The sequence below is a fragment of the Microcaecilia unicolor genome, chromosome 5, assembly GCF_901765095.1.
Source record: "Microcaecilia unicolor chromosome 5, aMicUni1.1, whole genome shotgun sequence".
NCBI lineage: Eukaryota > Metazoa > Chordata > Amphibia > Gymnophiona > Siphonopidae > Microcaecilia > Microcaecilia unicolor.
Window position 1 is genome coordinate 230,528,691 of NC_044035.1, and position 23,920 is coordinate 230,552,610.

General features: G+C 47.2%; 1 protein-coding gene across 2 annotated transcripts in view; it reads left to right on the forward strand.

Moving 5' to 3' along the window:
• NME7 (NME/NM23 family member 7) overlaps window positions 1–23,920 on the forward strand; it is a 525,560-nt gene that overhangs the window by 102,467 nt on the left and 399,173 nt on the right. For both annotated transcript variants that reach the window (XM_030203850.1, XM_030203849.1), the window contains exon 3: window positions 7,769–7,935. In XM_030203850.1, coding sequence (XP_030059710.1) covers window positions 7,769–7,935 — 167 coding nt within the window. The remainder of the gene's footprint in view (window positions 1–7,768; window positions 7,936–23,920) is intronic.

Consider the following 23,920-nt stretch of genomic DNA (forward strand, 5'->3'; position numbering starts at 1 on the left):
TTGTGAGTATAGAAGAGTTTGGCCCACATGGGAAGACCGGTTATTCTCCGAGGACAAGCAGGCTGGATTATATTCACAACTGGGCCGACGATCCGCGTCGGCCTGGGAATCAGCATAATAGATCAAAAAATAAAAGTTTGCCAGAGCCTTCTGGTGCGCGTGCAGTGCGTATACGCAGACTGATTTCCTGCCCATCATGTGACCCAGTTTTCTTCCTTCCACGTGAGGAGCAGCAGCAGCTTCTGTCTGAGGTTCTTCTTCGTGCCCGGGAAAGAGCCTTCGCTTTTGACCTTTGGGTTTATTGTTTTAGATTGTTTTCACTTTGTTAAAGAGTTTTCCTATTTTGAAGTTTCCTTTATTTTTCGTAGCGGCCGGTTCTCTCCTTTTTTGACTCTCTTTTTATAGGCACAATTGAGCCATTTGATTTTGCTGGTGTGGTCTTCCCTTCCATGAGAAGGGCACAGCAAAGGCAACAAGATAGATGATGCCAATCAAACTTCTACTGGACTCAAGAAAAGTTCACAGCAAGAGTTTATTAATCAAAAAAATGGACTCGACACAAATCGTGTTTCGGCCACTCTGGCCTGCCTCAGGAGTCCCTAAAACAGTACATAATGAATTATCATAACTCAGCATAAATAATACAATAGGTAACATAATATAACATGAGTAATAATAACAATATAAATTAACAAAGGACACAAACTGATATATCTATGTATAGCTTAAGACCATAAAAATATTAAAATTATTGCAAACGCATGTAAATGAGCATGGGTACAACATTCAAAAGCTGAATAGAACTCTTGTCTCAGCCAAAGAATTGTTGTTACAAACACATTAAAATGTCCATGGGTATAGTATTCAAAAGCAAACAATAGAACGTTTAAATAAGATAAAAGTATATGGGGCAAGATGGCGTCTGAATAGGACGTGTGTGAAACAGCTCCTCACTCAACTCCCTCTTGCTGTTTTTTTTTTCCTTAAAAAAATACATTTTCATGCCCAAGAGAAGGGGCAAACAGAGGGCTTACCCTGCTCCCTCTGCAAGACAGGAATTGGTACCGATGGACCGTTTCACTGTTCCCAGAGTAGAATTGACTGGGCAACAACCCTTGCTTGCAGGAGGGATCGATGAGAGGAGAACCGACCTACCTGCCTGAGGGAGAAACCTCTCTGAGCCCAGAGGAACGGAGTCCTCCTTCGATGCCGGCAATGCTGGCAGACCAGAGCCCTGGATTGACTAGACCCGATGAGGAGATGTCTGATCTGGGAGCAGGGGCAGACTCTGCTAGCAGAACGCCGCGTGCAGCAGTGCTGGTGGTTACTGCTGAGAATACCGAAGGAGCAGGAGTTGAATCACAGGAGCGCAAGACTGGCTCTAAGAAAGGAGCTCAGGAAGAGGTAACATTGAAATTATTTCCTAAAAAACCGGAGAAAATAACCCTAGAAAAAATTTGGGATGCTTTGGAATGTTTAGAAGATTCTTTAACCCAGAAATGATCTCCAATAGTTAAAGTTACTCAATCAAATCAAGCTAAAATACCAGACTTGGAAAAACAGTTGGAACAAACTAAAACTTTTGAACAAACAATATACTTGAAACAAATCAAATTAAAGAGAGTCAAATAACTTTAATAAAAGAAAATGTATATTTACATAGGAAAATAGAAACTTTAGAAAATCTACAAAGGATGAAAACATTGAGATTTATAAATTTTCCTAAAGTTCCAGCAGTGGCTCCTTTAATAACATTTAAAAGATATCTTTCTGAAGTATTAAAAATTACTGAACAATTGTTTCCACCTGTAGCAAGGATTTATTATTTGGCTCCCTATGTTAAGAAACCAAGTGAGCGCATAATACCATCTATGGAAACCCCATTTGAGGAGCTAAATTTGAATTTATCACAAACAATTGAAGATGAGCTATGTGGAGTACAACCTGCTACATTAATTATAGACTTTGTTCTACAGCCGGATCGGGACTGGATCTTGAAAACTTTCTTTAAACATAGACATGAAGTCTTTCTGAATTGCAAAGTCAAAGTATTTCCTGATATTGCTAGACAAACTCAGAAAAGACGTCAGTCTTTTTTGAAATTTCTTGATCGTGTATTGTCACGGGGGGAATTTTCTGGCTTAATTTTCCTTGTAAATGTGTTGTTAAATTTCAATCTATTAAATATGTTTTCTTTGAGAGTGATCAGTTAGCAAAATTCCTGGACTCCAGACAAGAACCAGCCCGTAAACTCTCTGGTGCTTCCTCCATTAGTATCTACTCCGTGATAGGATAAGTGGGCATATGTTCTATTCATTTTTTCCTATATTAACCAATTTTTGAATAGTGCCTTGCCTATAATTGTGGACTTTAGCAGTAATTATCATTTAATAGATTTTCTTTATAAAATATTTTCTTGTATGGTAATACTCCTTTTCTGTACAAGTGTTTCTTGTAAAATTCATTAAAATTACAATAAAAAATAAATAAGATAAAAGTAAACAATAAGACTTTTACCTAAGTTAAAAAATGGAACATCAGAGACATCTCTTACATTAAATAAAAAACATAATCAAAAATTATTAAAGATATACAAATTATGGAAACACATGTAAATTTGCATGGATATAACATTCAAAAGCAGACAGAAAACATGTTTGCTCAGTTCAAAAATTGTTACAAACAGTACAGACCAGGCAGGAAACGTGTTGGCTAAGTGCAAAAACGTTACACACGCTTGGTAAAGACCATGGATACTGCATCAAAAACAGATGTGAATACTCCTAAAACATTTCAAAAAATGCAAAAAGAGTCAACAACAATTATTCATCCTAATGAAGTCAGGAAAATCTTGTATATAAATAGATGACATTAAAAACAATACACTCATTTTAATCTTCCCTTCCATGTCATCGAAGACTCCCAGCGCCTTCAAACGTTGTACTCGGTGCAACTGGACCATCTCAGGTACAGATACCCATTCTTGCTGTATTCAGTGCCTTGAGCCCGACCATAGACTAGCTCGTTGTGCCCTGTGTCTTCGTATGAAGAAAAGGACTGAACTTCCTTGAGAAGCCCAATGCAAGAAACTTTTTGGGGCTCGGTCCAGTCCTTCGGCATCAGTACCAAGGTCGGTGGCGTCGACATCGAGGGATGCATCGACATCAGGAGCAGAGGTATGCATGGCTGCTGAGAGGCCAAGATATGCTGGGAGCAGTAAGACATTGAGTGGGTCTCCACCTATCTCGAGGCCTCCTGCAGTGAGGTCCCCCCGGGACTGTCCATCGTCAGACCCGCCCCCAAGGCAATGTGAGGATTCAACGACATCCTCGTCGGCACTGAGGAGCCTCAGTGACGGGCATCGAGTGAAGGCGAAGAAGCACCATCACTGTTCCCCCTCGTCACACGGTGCTGGGAGCTACGGGGCGTTGAAGGATTCTGTACCCAAGAAGCTTCGGTGCCGGGATGACCACTCCCCTCCATACAGGAGGTGCCGATGCGTCGGCCTCTTAGCAGTCCGTTTCCTGCTCCTGAGCCTCAACTGATTCTGCCACCGACTGCTCCACCGGCCCCCCAGCCTTCTCTGATGGCGGCTCTTGATGAGCGCATCTGGGCCTTACTTCCACAGCTTCTGGAAAGACTGCTGCGCCAGTCTACTTCAGCGTCGAGGGTGCTTGTGCCTGCCGTGCCACCTTCTGCAGCTCTGTCTGGCCCTTCACCTGTGGTGAGGTCCCTGACCTCGGTGCCGCTTGCAGCTCCGGTGTCGGCTGCCACCCAGGTCAACTCCCCATCGACGTCGGTGGAGGAAGCTGCCACCTTCTGCAGCTGTGTCTCGCCCTTTACCTGTAGTGAGGTCCCTGACCTCGGTGAGACTTACGGCTCTGGTATCGGCTGTCACCCAGGTCGACTCCCCATCGACGTTGGTGGAGGAAGCTTCACCACAGTCCATGTGACTTTCGGCCCCTCTACATCATCATTGAGGACGTTGGTCCTCAGCGTCGAGGCAGGCTCAGTCTCGGAGGTCCCTGAGGGAAGTGCTTTCTGAAACTGAGGAGGAGCGCTTATGGAAGTCAGAGGAAAATCCCAGGTACTTTTCCTCTGATTTTTCGGATTTCCTCTGAACCTTCCCCTCCGCCTGAAAGGATACTGTCTCCTCCTGAAAGCCTCTCCTTTTCATCGTTTGTATGGGAAATGACTGAGGCCATTCCATTCCCTGCAGAAGTGGAGGATGAGCCCAGGGCTGAGATGCTTGAGATGTAGCTTTAGGCACACCGCCATGACATGTTTCTCCAAGCCACTTATCTGGCAGGCAATAAACTAGACGGCCTGAAAATAGGACCCGAAGTGGTGAACTGGATTAGGAACTGGTTGACGGACAGACGCCAGAGGGTGGTGGTGAATGGAGTTCGCTCGGAGGAGGGAAAGGTGAGTAGTGGAGTGCCTCAGGGATCGGTGCTGGGGCCGATTCTGTTCAATATATTTGTGAGTGACATTGCCGAAGGGTTACAAGGTAAAGTTTGCCTTTTTGCGGATGACACCAAGATTTCCAACAGAGTGGACACCCCGGAGGGTGTGGAAAACATGAAAAAAGATCTGAAGAAGCTAGAAGAATGGTCTAACGTTTGGCAATTAAAATTCAATGCGAAGAAATGCAAAGTGATGCACTTAGGGAGTAGAAATCCAAGGGAGACGTATGTGTTAGGCGGGGAGAGTCTGATAGGCACGGACGGGGAGAGGGATCTTGGGGTGATAGTATCTGAGGACCTGAAGGCGACGAAACAGTGCGACAAGGCGGTGGCAGTAGCTAGAAGATTGCTAGGCTGTATAGAGAGAGGTGTGACCAGCAGAAGAAAGGAGGTTTTAATGCCCCTGTTTAAGACGTTGGTGAGGCCCCACCTGGAGTATTGTGTTCAGTTTTGGAGGCCGTATCTTGCGAAGGATGTTAAAAAAATGGAAGTGGTGCAAAGAAAAGCTACGAGGATGGTATGGGATTTACGTTCCAAGACGTATGAAGAGAGGCTTGCTGACCTGAACATGTACACCCTGGAGGAAAGGAGGAACAGGGGTGATATGATACAGACGTTCAAATATTTGAAAGGTATTAATCCACAAACGAATCTTTTCCGGAGATGGGAAGGCGGTAGAACGAGAGGACATGAAATGAGATTGAAGGGGGGCAGACTCAGGAAAGATGTCAGGAAGTATTTTTTCACGGAGAGGGTGGTGGACGCTTGGAATGCCCTCCCGCGGGAGGTGGTGGAGATGAAAACGGTAACGGAGTTCAAACATGCGTGGGATATGCATAGAGGAATCCTGTGCAGAAGGAATGGATCCTCAGAAGCTTAGCTAAAATTGGGTGGCGGAGCAGTTGGGGGGAAGAGGGGGTGGTGGTTGGGAGGCGAGGATAGGGGAGGGCAGACTTATACGGTCTGTACCAGAGCCGGTGATGGGAGGCGGGACTGGTGGTTGGGAGGCGGGAAATACTGCTGGGCAGACTTATATGGTCTGTGCCCTGAAAAGGACAGGTACAAATTCAAGGTAAGGTATACACATATGAGTTTGTCATGGGCAGACTGGATGGACCATGCAGGTCTTTTTCTGCCGTCATCTACTATGTTACTATGTTACTATGTAAACAACAGTTTGGTTGACCTGCTGAGCAGGGTAATTCAACCTCATGAGTGGTCACAGAATATGGGCATAGCCCGCAAGATCTTCCAAGCGTGGGGCATCCCCTCGGTGGATCTTTTTCCACTTAAATTAATCACAGTTCTGTTTCAGGCTTCAGGCCCACAGCAGACTAGCGTCAGATGCCTTTCTCCTACATTGGGGAACAGGCCTTCTATATGTGTATCCTCCCATACCTCTAGTAGGGAAGACTTTGCTGAAACTCAAGGAAGACCGTGGAACCATGATCCTGATTGCACCCTACTGGCTGCGTCAGATTTGGTTTCTTCTTCTTCTGGAGTTGTTCTCCGAGAAACCGTGGAGATTGTAGTGTTTTCCAACTCTCATTACTCAGAATGAGCAATCGCTTCTACATCCCAACCTCCAGTCTCTGGTTCTCACTGCCTGGATGTTGAGAGCATAGAATTCACTTCCTTGGGTCTTTTGGAGGGTGGCTCCCGGGTCTTGCTTGCTTCCAGGAAAGATTCCACTCAGAGGTGTTACTCTTTTAAATGGAGGAGGTTTGCCATCCAGTGTGACAGCAGGGCCCTAGATCGTCTCTCTTGTCCTACACAGACCCTGCTTGAATACCTTCTACGCTTGTCAGAGTCTGGTCTTAAGACCAACTCCGTAAGGGTTCACCTCAGTGCAATTAGTGCTTATCTGCGTGTAGAGGGTAAGCCTGCCTCTGGACAGCCTTTAGTTGTTCACTTCATGAGAGGTTTGTTTTTGTCAAAGTACCCTGTCAAACCTTCTCCAGTGTCATGGGATCTCAACGTCATTCTCACCCAGCTGATGAAAGCTCCTTTTGAGCCACTGAATTCTTGCCATCTGAAGTACTTGACCTGGAAGGTCATTTTCTTGGTGGCTGTTACTTCAGCTCATAGGGTAAGTGAGCTTCAGGCCCTAGCATTGCACCTTATACTAAGTTTCATCACAACAGAATAGTCCTCCGCATGCAGCCTAAGTTCCTGCCGAAGGTGGTGTTGGAGTTCCATTTGAACCAATAAGTTGTCTTACCAACTTTCTTTCCCTGTCTTCATGCCCACCCTGGTGAAAGCAGCTTGCACACCTTGGACTGCAAGAGAGCATTGGCATTTTACGTGGAGTGGACGAAGCCCTTCAGACAGTCCGCCCAGTTGTTTGTGGCTTTTGATCCCAACAGGAGGGGAGTCTCCATCGGAAAATGCACAATCTCCAATTGGCTAGCAGATTGCATATCCTTATGCCCAAGCTGGGCTGACTCTGGAGGGCCATGGCTGCGTCAGTGGCTCACTTAAAGTCAGCCTCCATTGAAGAGATTTGCATGGCTGCAACATGGTCTTCAGTCCACACATTCATATCACACTACTGCCTTGAGCAGGATACCCGACGTGACAGTCTGTTTGGGCAGTCGATGCTGTAGAATCTGGGGTTTAGAATCCAACTCCACTCTCCTAGGCCCATTTTATTCTGTTCCAGGCTGCACACTCAGCTAGTTGTATATAGCTTTTCTGGTTAATCTGTGTTTTGTCCTCGCCGTTGCGAAGCCCAGTTGACCACTGTTTATTGTTTTGCATGAGCCTGGATGCTAGGGATACCCCAGTTGTGAGTGTAATTCAGCCTGCTTGTCCTCAGAGAAAGCAAAGATACTTACCTGTAGCAGGTATTCTCAGGGGACAGCAGCCTAATTATTCTCACAATCCTGCCCACCACCCCTTGGAGTTGTTTATTTCTTTTTGCTTTAACACTTAACTGAGGAGCACGGTCATATGACGGGCGGGAAATCAGTCCGCGCATGCACACTGCGAAGGATCTGGCAAACTTTTATTTTGTGCTCTATTATGCCGATTCCCAGGCCGACGCGGATCGTCAACACAGTTGTGAGAATAATCAGCCTGCTGTCCTCGGAGAATACCTGCTACAGGTAAGTATCTTCGCTTCATATGGGGTTTTGCTGTTCTTCTGGCTAATCTTTGCTCTTGCTACTGGGGAGTGATCCTTCCAGAGAAAAACTGAGGTTCATTGGTTGGGGAGTGTAGGGGAAAGTATAAGAATGAAAAGAACAGCTGATTTTAAAGATCACACTGAGAGACATGTTAACATTAAATTCTTTCAACAGTATGATGTAAAAAATCATCGCAGCTTTTTAAAACGAACTAAATATGATGACTTAAAGTTTGAAGACTTGTTTATTGGGAATAAAGTGAATATCTTTTCACGCCTGCTTCATCTGGTAGACTACGGGGACCAATACTCAGCCCGCAAGCTTGGCAGCAAGAAAGAAAGGTAAGAATTGTGGTGATTTTTAACAGTAAAAGTGAAAACTACTTTCAGAAGCATGAAAGAATAACTTCAGATGGACAGGTGCCTCATTGTCTCTGTTATAAGTGGAAAAGTTAATGATACAATAATTTTTTTCTCATTACCATAGTTGTGTTAGGATGTTGAGAATGTGTAAACTGTTTGCACTTTTCGATAATAGAGTTGGCTAGAAACTATGATATTTTATTAGTTGAATCTGAAGATATGATGAGGAATGTTTGCTAATATTTTAAGATTGCAAAAATGAAGACACTAAAATGGAAAATGTTCACATTTACATTGGTACAGATTGAGTTCATCTTCTGAAAAACTCGGGAAAAGCCTGGACATTTATAGACCGTCTCATGTAGTTCTCATAGTTCAGTGTGGCCTTAGTTTATTTTTTTCCACTGATGTTAAGCAAGTTATTTTCCTGCTTGTTCCATGCTCCAACATGTGTTTTTCTTTACTGTTTCAGAGCTCAGTTGCTTCTTTTACCAATAACTCTTATTTCCTTCTCATCCTATTAGACCAGTCCAGGCATGAGGGTTATGTACCTCTGGCAATAAATAGAGGCAGAGAACCAGTGTTATCTGAAGCTTCCAGCCCTGGTACAATTGGTGGTGCAGCTGGGCCAGATGGCCTTTATTCTCTGTTTCCAGTATATGGTAGGACAGCATAGACTGGTGCAGTAGAATCAGTGGCAGGCCCAGGGTAACAACTTCTGAGATGTCCTCTGCAGAGTTTTGGAGGAAGTGAGGGGTTTTAGGAGTTGTGCTCCTTCACCCCTGTGGGCTACCAGGTAGCTGGTTCTGAGTTACTCGTACTGATTGCTTGTGGATCCCTTCTAGTCGAGCAACAACCCCTAATCCTCTTCTCCCTCCAGAGAGAAGCCAAGAGAAAGAAAACTCACAGTAGACAAGAGGTTGTAGTCAGTATGTACAGAAGCTTCCATGAATTAAACAGACAGCAGATTTACATCAGAAATCATAGTCTACACTCTGAAAAATCATTGGCTTGAGTCTCTCACTGCCCTTCTCTGTATCCTTGCTGTGGGGTGAAAATATCAGTACAACCTTCCAGCACACACCAGAGCAGTGAGTATTGAAGAAAGAAATGTGATATCCTAAGCTCGCTGTACTGAGGACAGGGAGTGGGGTGGTGGTGGAGGAACTCGGCTTGCAGCACAGCCTGATGGCAAAGTGTGGTAGAAGGTTCAGAGGTTGTGGGAGCTATTGCTCCAGCAGTACAGTCAAATTGTTTTGTTTGCAATACAGTGAGGTTTCTTGCGTGGCTTCTGCACCCACAGGGACATCGGATCGTGTAATATCAGGTTTCCCCATCAGCAGTTCTAGTGTGCTTTGGAGGAAGGAGAATGTGACTGCAAGTGCTACCAGAGTGGGAACAGCCTCCACAACCATTATAAATACTTGTGCGTGGCAGGGATGGTCCTGGGGGTTGAAGGTGATTTGGGGAGGTAAGAGCACCTCTTGCTGGACTGGAGGTGCAGGAGGAGCCTAGATGGCTACCTGGGGTAAAGAGGGACATGCCCTTTCACCTGAGTTTGTGTGACTGATGCATCAGGCCTTCCTGAATATGTAGAGGTTGGCCCTCCCAAGAAAAGCTGGCAGAAAAAAAGGTTCTGGGCCACTCCTTGGCCCCCTTATAGCTTTTCTGGTTGGTCTAGATCTAACATCCCCAGAATCTCTGAGAGAGAGGAAATGTGGAGGACCTCCTGCTTGGGGAATCCACAGAAGAAGTCAAGCTCTTGGTGCCAGAGGAAGATTACTTGCTTGTCGTTAGATTGTTACAGGACACACAACAGTCTTAAAGGTTATTGGAGAAACTTCCTACCTTGATAGTCTTTACCACATTGACACTGCAGATATAAGCTTGAGGCCACTCTTTCCGTGAGCCTCCCCCAGGTACTATAGCCCAGCCAACACCTTGGGAGGATTCTTTCAGTCATCTTCCAGGAGACCTCTGTATTTTGGGGTCTTGCTCCTAGAGACTTCTTGCCTCGGGGCCTCTCTACTCTTTCTCAGGGCACTTATCCACTTCCCTGCCTGAGCCCTGCTCCTCTAACTCAAGTCTCTAGCTCATTGGCTAGTGCCATCTGCTGTAAGGTGGCTTAACTGCAACATCAGTGAGGAGTGTTCCTAGGGAAATCTGCCACTATACCACTTACTCCCTCACATAGAATAGAACTATTCATAGTTGTTAAATCGCATGAGAAATTGCTGGAGGACCCTCAGAAATTCCTTCACTTTCTTGAGATCCTTAGAAGGCATTTTCAATTTCCAGTGCTGACCTTTGGACAAGCCATGGCTTCCAGAACATTCTCTGAGATAGTGGTTATGGTGGCACTGTTTCTGTGGAAGGAAGGTGTGATGGTCCATCCCTAACTGATCAACTGGTTATTGGGAGCCAAGTTAGCCACAGGGGAGGAGCATGCAATAGTAAGTGTCATACAGGTTATGGAGTCGCCAGGCTGGGTGATCTGTAATGCAAAGAGCAATTTGTTGCTGAAGCAAGAATTAGAGTGCACCTCTCAGTTCCATTAGCAGTCAGGGTTGGCTTGAGATGGTGAATGGAGAGGAGATGTGTCTTCAAGGGCATGGACTTGAAAGCCTCAGACTGGGTCATGGTGACAACGGAATCAGGTCTGTGAAGCTGGGGAGCTCATTGTCTGAACTGCCAGATTCTTGCTAACCACACTGGAGACCAGAGCTATTATGTTAGCTCTGTTGTCATTTCTCCTCTGGATTCAGAGATTGATAGTAAGTCCATTGTGAAGATACCATGGTAGTGGCCTACAATAACGAGCAAGGGGACACCTGGAGTCATCAGGTGTCCTTGAAACTAACCTTCAGGTGCTCTTGGCAACCCATATAGCAGGCATTAACAAAAGTTGGTTAAATTCCCTCAGCCAGAATCTCCTGGATCTGGGGAAATGGGAACTGCTTTGTGAGGTATTTCATAGCATCACTGATAGGTGAGGTGTATTTTACATGGATCTAATGACATCAGCCAAGAATTGTAAGGTTTGCATATTCTACAGCAGAAAATGGGAACCAGGTTCAAGACATGTTGATCCAGTGATGGCTATGTTATAGGAGCCTCTATATATTTCTACCATTGCAGCCAAAAAGACGAGTGATTTAGCAGATAGAGGACCATCCCTCGCTAATGATTCTGGTATGCTGACCTCCTGAGATTCTCCAAGAGACTTCTGCATCAGGTTCTGCTCTTAATTGACAATCTGGTGCCATTTTTGCTTATGGCATGGCCTTTGAGAGGTGGTGCTTGGGCGAAAGAGGTTTTCCTCCTACAGTATCACAATTATGTTAAAGACCCACAAGCTGTCCACTTTGATGTGTATTCATGTCTGGTGGCTCTGTCTTGTGCTGGAAGTAGTCTGTTCTAGAAATCCCTAGCAGTGTTGCAGAGGTCTTGAAAAGGGTTTTGCATCGAGTTTGTTGAAGGGTCAGTTGGCTTCTATTTCTTACTACAAAGGACAAGTTCAAAGCATGTCAAATGCAGAACACCTCAGTGTGGTACAGTTCTTTATCGGGGTGAATCATGTCTGTCCCTGTTTTACAGGGTAGTGCTGACATGGGATCTGAATTTGATGCTACATGCCCTGTCCTTTGCTCCATTTCAGGATTTGAAGGGAGCTTCTGTGAAGGATTTGCCATTGAAGATATTTTTAATATTGGAGCTTTAAGCCCTCTCCTGTAGGATCTGAATCTTGTGTTTTTGAATGAGGAGGTAACCATTTGTCCAGTTGCATCCTTCTTGTCCAAAATGGTGGCCCCATTTCACTTGAATCAGGAAGTATTTTTGCCAGCCTTTTGCATATCAGCCAAAGGAAAAGAAGAGAGGGAACACCATTCTAGAAGTTGAATATGCTTTTGTGCTTTTTGCAGGGCTGCACAGAGGGAAAGATACCTCCAAGGTCTCAATTTCCAGGTGGGTCTGAGAGGCTGTTTCTTCAGCTTATATCCTTAAAGCTTTGAAGGTCCCAGAGGGTATTCAAGCGCATTCTACCAGGCAATTTCCTAGGCAGAATGTAGGGCTGTGCTGCAGGAGGGCGTTTTAAAATGACAGCATGGTCTTCCCTGATTTACAAGCCAGATCAGATTCCTTCTCCGAAGTGGGAGTCCTGAAAGCAACCTGAGCTTCCCCCTGCCTAAACGAGGGGGGCTTTGATACATCCTGCACATCTGGACTGGTCTGACAGGATGATAAGATTACATTTTGGATTTAACTGCTAATTTTATTTTCTTGAATCCTGTTGGACCAGTCCAGGGCCCACCAGGGAGCCCAGGTTTGGTGAACGGATGGTCAGCAACTTAGTACTGTATGCAGAATTATGTTTTATAGTTCCTGTAGGTTGTTGACTGCCTGCCCCAAGGGAACCCAGCAAGGCCAGGGAGTAAGCAGGTTGAGATCTCATGAGGCTTTCTCTGGGCAGTGCAAAGGTTCCTTCTTTGGTTACCAGGTGCAGTGAGTGAGCTAAAGATGGTCCATGAAGGGGCTGTTATCGGGGGCTGTTACCTGTCTGTCATAGTAAAAAAAAAAGAAGAAAAAAAAAGAGGAAGTCATATTATTGAGGCTTCTTGGGTGGGGGGGGGGGGCTCATATTTGTGCTTATCTCTGTTTATGGTTATAAATAAAACAGTCTCTCACTTTGATAAGAGAATCCTAACTCTCTAGTTCAGCTCCACTTCCTGTTATACCAGGGCTGGAAACTTTGGATGGTACTTGTTTTCGGCCTCCCGTCTGTTGGTAGAGGTTGTAATTCATACGCCTGAACTGTATTTGCAGGATTTAAGGAATGGAAATTAATAAATGGTGTTTATATACATCAAGCAAGGTGGCAGCTTAGAGCTTTAGCTGTACGATACCTCCATCTCAATCTGTTCTAATTGTCAGATCCATATGAATCTTAAGTTATCAGAGTTACTTAAATTTACCAAGTTAGATTTTACAGCATGTGCAGTGCAAGGGGTGAAGTGCTCAAAACAAGATGTGCAAGGTATCACAGCCAAAACTGGATGAAGTTTTATTAGATACAGTTCTTCAAGAACTCCTTTAAGTCAGGGAGCTGATAAATGAAAATAATGAATCACTTACGTTTGCCACTAGAAGCTAGCAGCTGGAGGTGCAAATGCAAGCAAATGACCAGCAGCTTTTGGTGGTAGACCCACATGGCAAAATCAATAAGTTTTTGACTATGATCTAAAATATTTAAATAGCTAGTGTAGATGCAACAGTGTATGAGTTTTAAGAGAAGGCCCCTCATTCTTCAGCTTGACCAACCTTTGGAGTTTGAGAGGGCACATTGAGCTCCTTCATACCATGTGTTGGGATTTCCAAGACTTGTAGTTACACGAGTCCTGAGATACCAATTTTCTTTGGCTGTCTTTCAGTTGGCTAGACTGAAAGCCCCTGTACGCTATGAGGGTAATACTGTTTCAATAATTCCAGATCTGAACAAATAATACTTTGGCATGCCACAAACAATTTCTAACAATGTGACCATTTTTGAAATGGATTCATGCAATATGGATTATTTTTCCCAGTGAAGATAAATACCACATGGCTCTTCAAGGACCTATATCAGCTCTTAGAGGAGCAATTCTGTACAGATAAGGAACAGCATTAGGCACTGCTACTTTTTGCATTTTCTGCTTCAGTATAGGCTGAAAATAGCAATGGGAGAGACTAAGGGGCTTCTTTTGAAAACAAAAAATGACAAAGTGGCAGAAGATTACTTCAAACCAAACAGGAACTTTCCACAGATAACGTGAATCACTTTCAACTAACAGTGCTGTGGATTGCAACATCAGATGCTGTAACCACCATCCGTGGAGCTAATGGAGGAAAAAAACCTCAAATGGTTCATGGCACCCTATGATCTTTTATAGAAAACCTAGTACTCAACAGACACCAACTTCATCATTGGCAAAAAACGAATGGGAATCAATGAGAGATATGTGTGCCTTTGTTTGCCTATGAAACAATACAAAAAATATGAAAAAATATAAAATTTTTCATTCACTGATTCACAAACTGTTAACAAGATATTTTATTTTTACACTAAATAAAGAAAATATGAAGGTTTTTGGCCAATGGTGAAGTTGGTGCCTGTTGAGTACTAGTTTTTTAATGAAAGATCATAGGGTATCAGAGACCTTTTGAGGTCTTTTCCTCCATTAGCTCCACAGATGGTGGTTACAGCATCTGATTCCACGGTATTGTTAGTTCTCCGAGGACAAGCAGGCTGCTTGTTCTCACTGATGGGTGACGTCCACGGCAGCCCCTCCAATCGGAATCTTCCTAGCAAAGTCCTTTGCTAGCCCTCGCGCGCACCGCGCATGCGCGGCCGTCTTCCCGCCCGAAACCGGCTCGAGCCGGCCAGTCTTCTTTCGTCCGCACTCGGTACGGCTGTGTTTTTGTCGTGTCGAGCCCCGGAGAGTCGACCTCGCGCGTCCGTTTTAAAATAGACGTGTTTTTTTCTTCGGAAAAGTTCTAACTTTGTTCGGGAAGTGCTCCGGAAACCCCCTTGGGTTTCGTTTGCCCCTTCCCGTGTTTCCAGTTTTTGCCCCGGTAAGTTTTCTTTCGTCGTCGGGGTAGGCCTCTTTTCGGCCTCGGTCGAGATTTTTCTCCCTTAAAGTTTTGGTGCTCCAAATTCGTCATTTCGGATTTTGATTTCGCCGGCGTGATTTTTCCGCCCATGACATCGAAGCCTTCCAGCGGCTTCAAGAAGTGCACCCAGTGCGCCCGGGTAATCTCGCTCACTGATAGGCACTCTTCGTGTCTTCAGTGTCTGGGGGCCGAGCACCGTCCTCAGAACTGTAGTCTGTGTTCCCTGTTACAAAGGCGGACTCAGGTAGCGAGATTGGCCCAGTGGAACGTTTTGTTCTCGGGCTCTTCGTCGGCATCGGCACCGGGGTCATCGTGTGCATCGACGTCATCAGCGTCCAGACCTTCATCCTTGGCCGCCAGTGCATCGAGTGCATCGAGACATCGGCCCTCTGCATCGGCGCCGAGACATCGGATAGCTGCATCGACGTCGGTGGTACCGGGACCTCGTCTCCTGATGTCGTCGGACGGTGGTGCATCGGGTGGAGTGCAGGTGAGGGCTGTCCATTCCCCTGCTGGTGGCGGTGAGCCTTCGGGTGGGTCTCCCCCTACCCTGAGGGCTCCTGCGGTACAGCCCCCCCGGGATCGACCTGCTTCGACCTCGGCCCTGAGGAAGCGACGGATGGATTCTACGTCCTCCTCGTCGGTGCCGGGGAGCTCCGGTGACATGCTTCGGAAGAAGTCGAAGAAGCATCGACACCGGTCTCCTCCCCGCGTCGGCACCGAGAGCTCTGGGTCGCCGAGGGAGTCGGCACCCAGCAGGCATCGGCACCGAGAGGACCGCTCACCCTCTGTTCAGGAGGTGTCGATGCGCTCCACTCTGGACAGCCCGGACCAGCCTCCACGCCCGGAACAGGTTCTGACGTCGACGCCTGCATCGACCTCCCGGCCTTTCTCTGCAGCCGCTCTGAACGAGAGCCTCCGGGCCGTTCTCCCAGAGATTCTGGGAGAGCTGTTGCGCCCTACCCCTCCGGTACCGGCGGTGCTTGCGCCTCCGGTACCGTCGAGCGTGGCGCCGGCTGGCCCATCGCCCGGGGTGAGGTCCCCGACGTCGGTACCGCGTGCGGTGCCGACTGCGGCCACCTCCCAGGAGGGCTCCCCGACTACGTCGGCGGAGGGAGCTTCGCCGATGCGGGCAAGGGAGTCTACCTCTCGACGCCCCCATCGTGGACGTGGCTCCACGGAGTCGAGCCGGGCGAGGTTGCAGACACAGGTCCGTGAACTTGTGTCTGACACCGAGGGTGAGGCCTCGTGGGAAGAAGAAGACCCCAGATATTTCTCTGACGAGGAGTCTGAGGGTCTTCCTTCCAATCCCACTCCCTCTCCTGAAAGACAGCTTTCTCCTCCCGAGAGTCTGTCTTTTGCTTCCTTTGTCCGGGAGATGTCTACGGCCATCCCCTTCCCGGTGGTTGTGGAGGACGAGCCCAGGGCTGAAATGTTTGAGCTCCTGGACTATCCTTCTCCACCTAAGGAAGCGTCCCCTTGCACCATGTCCTGAAAAAGACATTGCTTGCGAACTGGACCAAGCCACTAAGTAACCCCCACATCCCCAAGAAGATCGAGTCCCAGTACCGGATCCATGGGGACCCAGAGCTGATGCGCACTCAGTTGCCTCACGACTCTGGAGTTGTGGATCTGGCCCTAAAGAAGGCTAAGAGTTCTAGGGAGCATGCTTCAGCGCCCCCGGGCAAGGACTCTAGAACCTTAGACTCCTTTGGGAGGAAGGCCTACCATTCCTCTATGCTCATGGCCAAAATCCAGTCTTACCAGCTCTACACGAGCATACACATGCGGAACAATGTGCGGCAGTTGGCGGGCTTGGTTGATGCTCTCCCCCCTGAGCAAGCCAAGCCTTTTCAGGAGGTGGTCAGGCAGCTGAAGGCGTGCAGAAAATTCCTGGCCAGAGGGGTGTATGACACCTTTGATGTTGCGTCCAGGGCCGCTGCTCAAGGTGTGGTGATGCGCAGGCTCTCATGGCTGCGTGCCTCCGACCTGGAAAATAGACTCCAGCAGCGGATTGCGGACTCGCCTTGCCGTGCGGACAATATTTTTGGAGAGAAAGTCGAGCAGGTGGTAGAGCATCTCCACCAGCGGGATACCGCATTCGACAAGTTCTCCCGCCGGCAGCCTTCAGCATCTACCTCTACAGGTAGAAGATTTTTTTGGGGAAGGAGGACTGTTCCCTACTCTTCTGGCAAGCGTAGGTACAACCCTCCTTCTCGACAGCCTGCGGCCCAGGCTAAGCCCCAGCGCGCTCGCTCTCGTCAGCAGCGTGCGCCTCAGCAAGGCCCCGCGGCTCCCCAGCAAAAGCAAGGGGCGAGCTTTTGACTGGCTCCAGCAGAGCATAGCCGACATCCAAGTGTCAGTGCCGGGCGACCTGCCGGTCGGGGGGAGGTTGAAAGCTTTTCACCAAAGGTGGCCTCTCATAACCTCCGATCAGTGGGTTTTGCAAATAGTCCGGCAAGGATACACCCTCAATTTGGCCTCAAAACCTCCAAATTGTCCACCGGGAGCTCAATCCTACAGCTTCCAGCACAAGCAGGTACTTGCAGAGGAACTCTCCGCCCTTCTCAGCGCCAATGCGGTCAAGCCCGTGCCATCCGGGCAAGAAGGGCTGGGATTCTATTCCAGGTACTTCCTTGTGGAAAAGAAAACAGGGGGGATGCGTCCCATCCTAGACCTAAGGGCCCTGAACAAATATCTCGTAAAAGAAAAGTTCAGGATGCTTTCCCTGGGCACCCTTCTCCCCATGATTCAGCAAAACGATTGGCTATGCTCTCTGGACTTGAAGGATGCCTACACACACATCCCGATACTGCCAGCTCACAGACAGTATCTGCGATTTCAGTTGGGCACACGCCACTTCCAGTACTGTGTGCTACCCTTTGGGCTCGCCTCTGCGCCCAGGGTGTTCACAAAGTGCCTAGCTGTAGTAGCAGCGGCACTTCGCAGGCTGGGGGTGCACGTGTTCCCATATCTCGACGATTGGCTGGTGAAGAACACATCCGAGGCAGGAGCCCTGCAGTCCATGCAGATGACTATTCGCCTCCTGGAGCTACTGGGGTTTGTGATAAATTATCCAAAGTCCCATCTTCTCCCAGTGCAGAAACTCGAATTCATAGGAGCTCTGCTGGATTTTCGGACGGCTCGCGCCTATCTCCCAGAGACGAGGGCCAACAACTTGTTGTCCCTCGTCTCGCGGGTGCGAGCGTCCCAGCAGATCACAGCTCGGCAGATGTTGAGATTGCTGGGCCACATGGCCTCCACAGTTCATGTGACTCCCATGGCCCGTCTTCACATGAGATCTGCTCAATGGACCCTAGCCTCCCAGTGGTATCAGGCTGCTGGGGGTCTAGAGGACGTGATCCACCTGCCCACGAGTTTTCTCGAATCCCTGTATTGGTGGACAATCTGGTCCAATTTGACTCTGGGACGTCCTTTCCAAATTCCTCAGCCACAAAAAGTGCTGACAACGGATGCGTCTCTCCTGGGATGGGGAGCTCATGTCGATGGGCTTCACACCCAAGGAAGCTGGTCCCTCCAGGAACGCGGTCTACAGATCAATCTCCTGGAGTTGCGAGCGATCTGGAACGCTCTGAAGGCTTTCAGAGATCGGCTGTCCCATCAAATTATCCAAATTCAGACAGACAACCAGGTTGCCATGTACTATGTCAACAAGCAGGGGGGCACCGGATCTCGCCCCCTGTGTCAGGAAGCCGTCAGCATGTGGCTCTGGGCTCGCCGTCTCGGCATGGTGCTCCAAGCCACATATCTAGCAGGCGTAAACAACAGTCTGGCCGACAGACTGAGCCGGATTATGCAACCTCACGAGTGGTCGCTCAACTCCAGAGTGGTGCGCCAGATCTTCCAAGCGTGGGGCACCCCCTTGGTGGATCTCTTCGCATCTCGAGTGAACCACAAAGTCCCTCAGTTCTGTTCCAGGCTTCAGGCCCCCGGCAGACTGGCATCGGATGCCTTCCTCCTGGACTGGGGGGAGGGCCTGCTGTATGCTTATCCTCCCATTCCTCTGGTGGGGAAGACTTTGTTGAAACTCAAACAAGACCGAGGCACCATGATTCTGATTGCTCCTTTTTGGCCGCGTCAGATCTGGTTCCCTCTTCTTCTGGAGTTATCCTCCGAAGAACCGTGGAGATTGGAGTGTTTTCCGACCCTCATCACGTAGGACGAAGGGGCTCTTCTGCATCCCAGCCTCCGGTCCCTGGCTCTCACGGCCTGGATGTTGAGAGCGTAGACTTTGCCTCTTTGGGTCTGTCAGAGGGTGTCTCCCGCGTCTTGCTTGCTTCCAGGAAAGATTCCACTAAGAGGAGTTACTTCTTTCTGTGGAGGAGGTTTGCCGTTTGGTGTGACAGCAAGGCCCTAGCTCCTCGCTCTTGTCCTACACAGACCCTGCTTGAATACCTTCTGCACTTGTCTGAGTCTGGTCTCAAGACCAACTCTGTAAGAGTTCACCTTAGCGCAATCAGTGCATACCATTACCATGTGGAAGGTAAGCCGATCTCAGGACAGCCTTTAGTTGTTCGCTTCATGAGAGGTTTGCTTTTGTCAAAGCCCCCTGTCAAGCCTCCTACAGTGTCATGGGATCTCAATGTCGTTCTCACCCAGCTGATGAAACCTCCTTTTGAGCCACTGAATTCCTGCCATCTGAAGTACTTGACCTGGAAGGTCATTTTCTTGGTGGCAGTTACTTCAGCTCGTAGAGTCAGTGAGCTTCAGGCCCTGGTAGCCCAGGCCCCTTACACCAAATTTCATCATAACAGAGTAGTCCTCCGCACTCACCCTAAGTTCTTGCCAAAGGTCGTGTCGGAGTTCCATCTGAACCAGTCAATTGTCTTGCCAACATTCTTTCCCCGTCCTCATTCCTGCCCTGCTGAACGTCAGCTGCACACATTGGACTGCAAGAGAGCATTGGCCTTCTACCTGGAGCGGACACAGCCCCACAGACAGTCCGCCCAATTGTTTGTTTCTTTTGATCCCAATAGGAGGGGAGTGGCTGTAGGGAAACGCACCATATCCAATTGGCTAGCAAATTGCATTTCCTTCACTTACGCCCAGGCGGGGCTGGCTCTTGAGGGTCATGTCACGGCTCATAATGTTAGAGCCATGGCTGCGTCGGTAGCCCACTTGAAGTCAGCCTCCATTGAAGAAATTTGCAAAGCTGCGACGTGGTCATCTGTCCACACATTCACATCTCATTACTGCCTGCAGCAGGATACCCGACGCGACAGTCGGTTCGGGCAGTCAGTTCTTCAGAACCTGTTTGGGCTTTAGGATCCAACTCCACCCCCCGAGGGCCCTGTTTGTTCTGTTCCAGGCTGCACTCTCAGTTAGTTGGTAAATTTTTTAGGTCAATCTCAGTTATGTCCTCGCCGTTGCGAGGCCCAATTGACCATGGTTGTTGTTTTGAGTGAACCTGGGGGCTAGGGATACCCCATCAGTGAGAACAAGCAGCCTGCTTGTCCTCGGAGAAAGCGAATGCTACATACCTGTAGAAGGTATTCTCCGAGGACAGCAGGCTGATTGTTCTCACAAACCCGCCCGCCTCCCCTTTGGAGTTGAGTCTTCCCTTGTTTCTCTTTTGCTACAATACGAGACTGGCCGGCTCGAGCCGGTTTCGGGCGGGAAGACGGCCGCGCGAGGGCTAGCAAAGGACTTTGCTAGGAAGATTCCGATTGGAGGGGCTGCCGTGGACGTCACCCATCAGTGAGAACAATCAGCCTGCTGTCCTCGGAGAATACCTTCTACAGGTATGTAGCATTCGCTTTATAAGATGGCAGAAGGACATTTTCCTTTCAAATATCCAAGTTTCGATTTTTGACATTTTGCTCCACAGTTCATTCAGATTTCAAGGAGGTGTGTTGGTGTGTTTTGGGCGGGATGTGAGCGGCTCCAAATGATAGTCACTTTTTTTCTGCAATAATGGAACAAAATGAAAATGTCAAGGGCGAAAATTATGATGTTTTTGGCTAGACCTGTTTCAGTCATGACAAAGTGACCAAAAGATGCCCTAAATGGCCAAATGACGACTGGAGGGATTAAAGCATAGCCCCCCCCATTACTCCCCATGTTGTCACTGACTCCCTCCCAGCCCCCTAATATGTGACAGTGACAGTACATACCAAGCTCTTTGACAGCTTTAGATATGATAACCATTCCAATTGGAGCAGCAAGCAGGTCCCAAGAGTAGCCTAATGCTCAGTGCAGTGGACTGTATAGAAGGGGAGGCAGGCCCATTTCCCGCTCTAACTGGTACACTTGTGATGGAAAGTGTGAGTGCCCCAAAAAGCACAAAATACCTACTGAACCCACATATAGGTGACACCTGCAGGGATAAGGGCCTATTGTAGTAGAGATAAGGGTTAGTGGTGTACAGTAGATTTTTGGTGGGTTTTTGGCGGGCTCACCATACAGTACAAGGGAGTAACGTTGAAATGTATACCTGGGACCTTTTATGTGAAGTCCACTGTAGTGCCCACTAGGGTGTCCCGTTGCTCTGCTGGAATGTCTCTGTGGCCAGTCTACTAAGAATGCTGCCCCCCCCCCCCCATACATCCTAATGGCTTGTTTGTAAGCGTTTTTCCCTTAGACGTGGGGTTGTTGTTGTTTGTTTTTTTTTTAAATAGTCCTAAAAGATAGAAGCACTGAACAAAAAACGTTTAGCAAATGGGAATTTTCAAAACAAAAAGTTGGACATTAGGCTATGTTCGCTACTGGATTTTTGGATGTTTTTTGCAAAATACCCACAATCGGACTTAGATGTCACATGAAAAGGCCCCTCCACAATTCCTAATCCAGTGCTCAAGGCTTATGGCCGTATTGAAGGTAATATTTAGCAATACTTCTTTATTGGACTTTCACTAAACCCTGAGTTGGCCGGGACATGAGATTTCACTGGACTTTTTGTTCATATCACTCTATATTTTCCTGATTTGCATTATAGTACTGCATGTAATGTTTGATAAGTGGTCGATAATCAAGACGTTTGAAGAATGTGGTAATGGCATGGTCTCCATAACTATGAATATTCTTTTTACATTATGCTTGTAATATGTTTTGATCCGAAAAACTAAGATTTCAGTACTGTTAATTCATTGAGGTAAGCATTCTACCTTGTTATGGTACTCATAGTGGCACAGATATCACCTTTGTTTATACATGTAATTGTTTTCTTGGTTTGTGAGTATACTGAATTTTCCCTTGTCAGCATGCAGTTTCAAAGAAATGAGTCCAACTTGTCAAAAAATTTATGCCCTCATGTTTCTAATTTTGCTTTTGTAATATATGGTACAGTTTTATAAGGTACACTCATTAAATGTTAAAGGTTTCTTAAATGTCAAAAGGTTTAGAGATATATTTAACAACTCTCTCCAGATGTTTTACTCTTAAAAGAAAAGCATATGAACTTACAAAGTAACATAGTAAGTGACGGCAGATAAAGAACTGAACGGTCCATTCAGACTGCCCAACAGTCATATTCATTATCAATTCAAGATTAAATGAGCAATGAACGTGAGATTATATACTTGATCATGGTCTTTCTTTGGTGTTTCTGGAACATAGACTGTAGAAATCTGCCCAGCTCTGTCCTTATGTTCCAACTACTGGAGTTGCCCTGAAAGCCCACTTCAGCCTATCCGAACCTGTCATGCCATTTGCGGGACACAGACTGTAAAAGTCTGCCCGGCACTGTTCTCTCATTCCAAATTATTGAAGTCTCCGTCAAAGCCTTCTCCAGCCCATCCTAAACTGGATTACTGTACATGGGACTCAGACTGTGCAAGCCAGCCCAGCATCGGCCTTAGTTTTTACAGCCAGAATTGCCATCTAAGCACCACTGAACATGCAAATATATATGCAACCCTTTAAGTTTTGTTTTGTATACCATTCATTTTATAATTAGAGATCCTTTTTGTTCATCCCACACCTTTTTGAATCCTGCCACTGTTTTTTTTTCTCTACCACCTGCCTTGGGAAGGCATTCCAAGCATCACCTTCTTCTCACCTACTGCAACACAAATGCTATGTTTTGGGGGCTGTATCTCCAGCAATAGGCAAAGAGAATGGGGCAGCTACTTTTCTGAAAGCCTCTCTTAATGTAACAATACATTCTTAAATATCTGATAAGATAGTCCTTAAAGTGACTTGGCTGTTCAGTTTTCTCATGTATCCAGTTTTTGATAGATCTAACTGTCCTTCACTGAGGTTGAACAGTAGAACAGTTTTTAAAATGAGGAATTATATAACATCTGGAGATTACAGTACCCTATGGAATGAGGGGATGATATTCAGCCTGTGGCAATCAGCAGTTTTTAAGCCATTGACAGCTGCTGGCTGAATTAATTCTGGATATTGTAATAACTGTAATCCCAGTAGCAAACCCTCAGGGGGATGGTAGGCTCCCTTCAGCAGTCCAAAAACAAAGTCCTTCCAGACAACACAGCTTTTAGTGCAAAGCAGTTTATTTCCCCTCCTCCACAAATCTCAGTTCAAAGGGGTTAAGGTCCCATTCAGTTTCAAAACACAGCAACAAGAAAAAAAAACCTTCCCTTTAAATCCAAGTTCTCCCAGTTCAACCGCCTGGGTTTCAGTTTTAAAAGTATTTTCGCTTGGGTGGTTGCAGAATGGCAGTACAACTCCCACAACACAGCTACTTGACTCCTGTAACCACCCACTGCCTTCAATCCCCGCAACCCTGCCCCAAAGTACAATTACAGTCCATGTCAACCGGTTCCTCCAAACCTGGTGTGCTGGGCCCTCCAGACTCTCCTTCCTCCAAGCACTCCATTAACTCTGCCTCTCTGCTAGGCTGTTGGTTAGAGACCTCCTCCCCCTCCCAGGTGGAAGGAATCTTGTACTGATTTCTGACCCAAGGGAATTGAGCTTTGTCATCACGGCTCTCCCTTCTGGCCCTCGTCTGCCATAGCAGCTGCTCTTTCCAGTCCTTTCCCCCCTCCCTTCCACGTGGTGTCCCTACCGGGTTTTGGGACCTACCCCCCCCCCCCGATTCCTTCTCTCAGGGCCTTGTGGAGAATGTAGTCTGGCCCCATACCTCCTCCTGACCTGCTTAGACCCTCCAACCTCCTTACAATATTCAATGCCAGGTCATGTCCAGGCTCTGGCATTGAACATCCGGGTAAATGCAGTCACCCAGAAGTTAATCTTGCACCTACTGATATTCAGGCTGGTGCCCAATTAGTTTGGTGAATAAAGTTAGGACAGCGCTTAGATTTTACCTTTTTATGCTCTCACCGACCACACTTATTCCTGGATGGATTACTTTCTAATCTCTAATGACTTGATT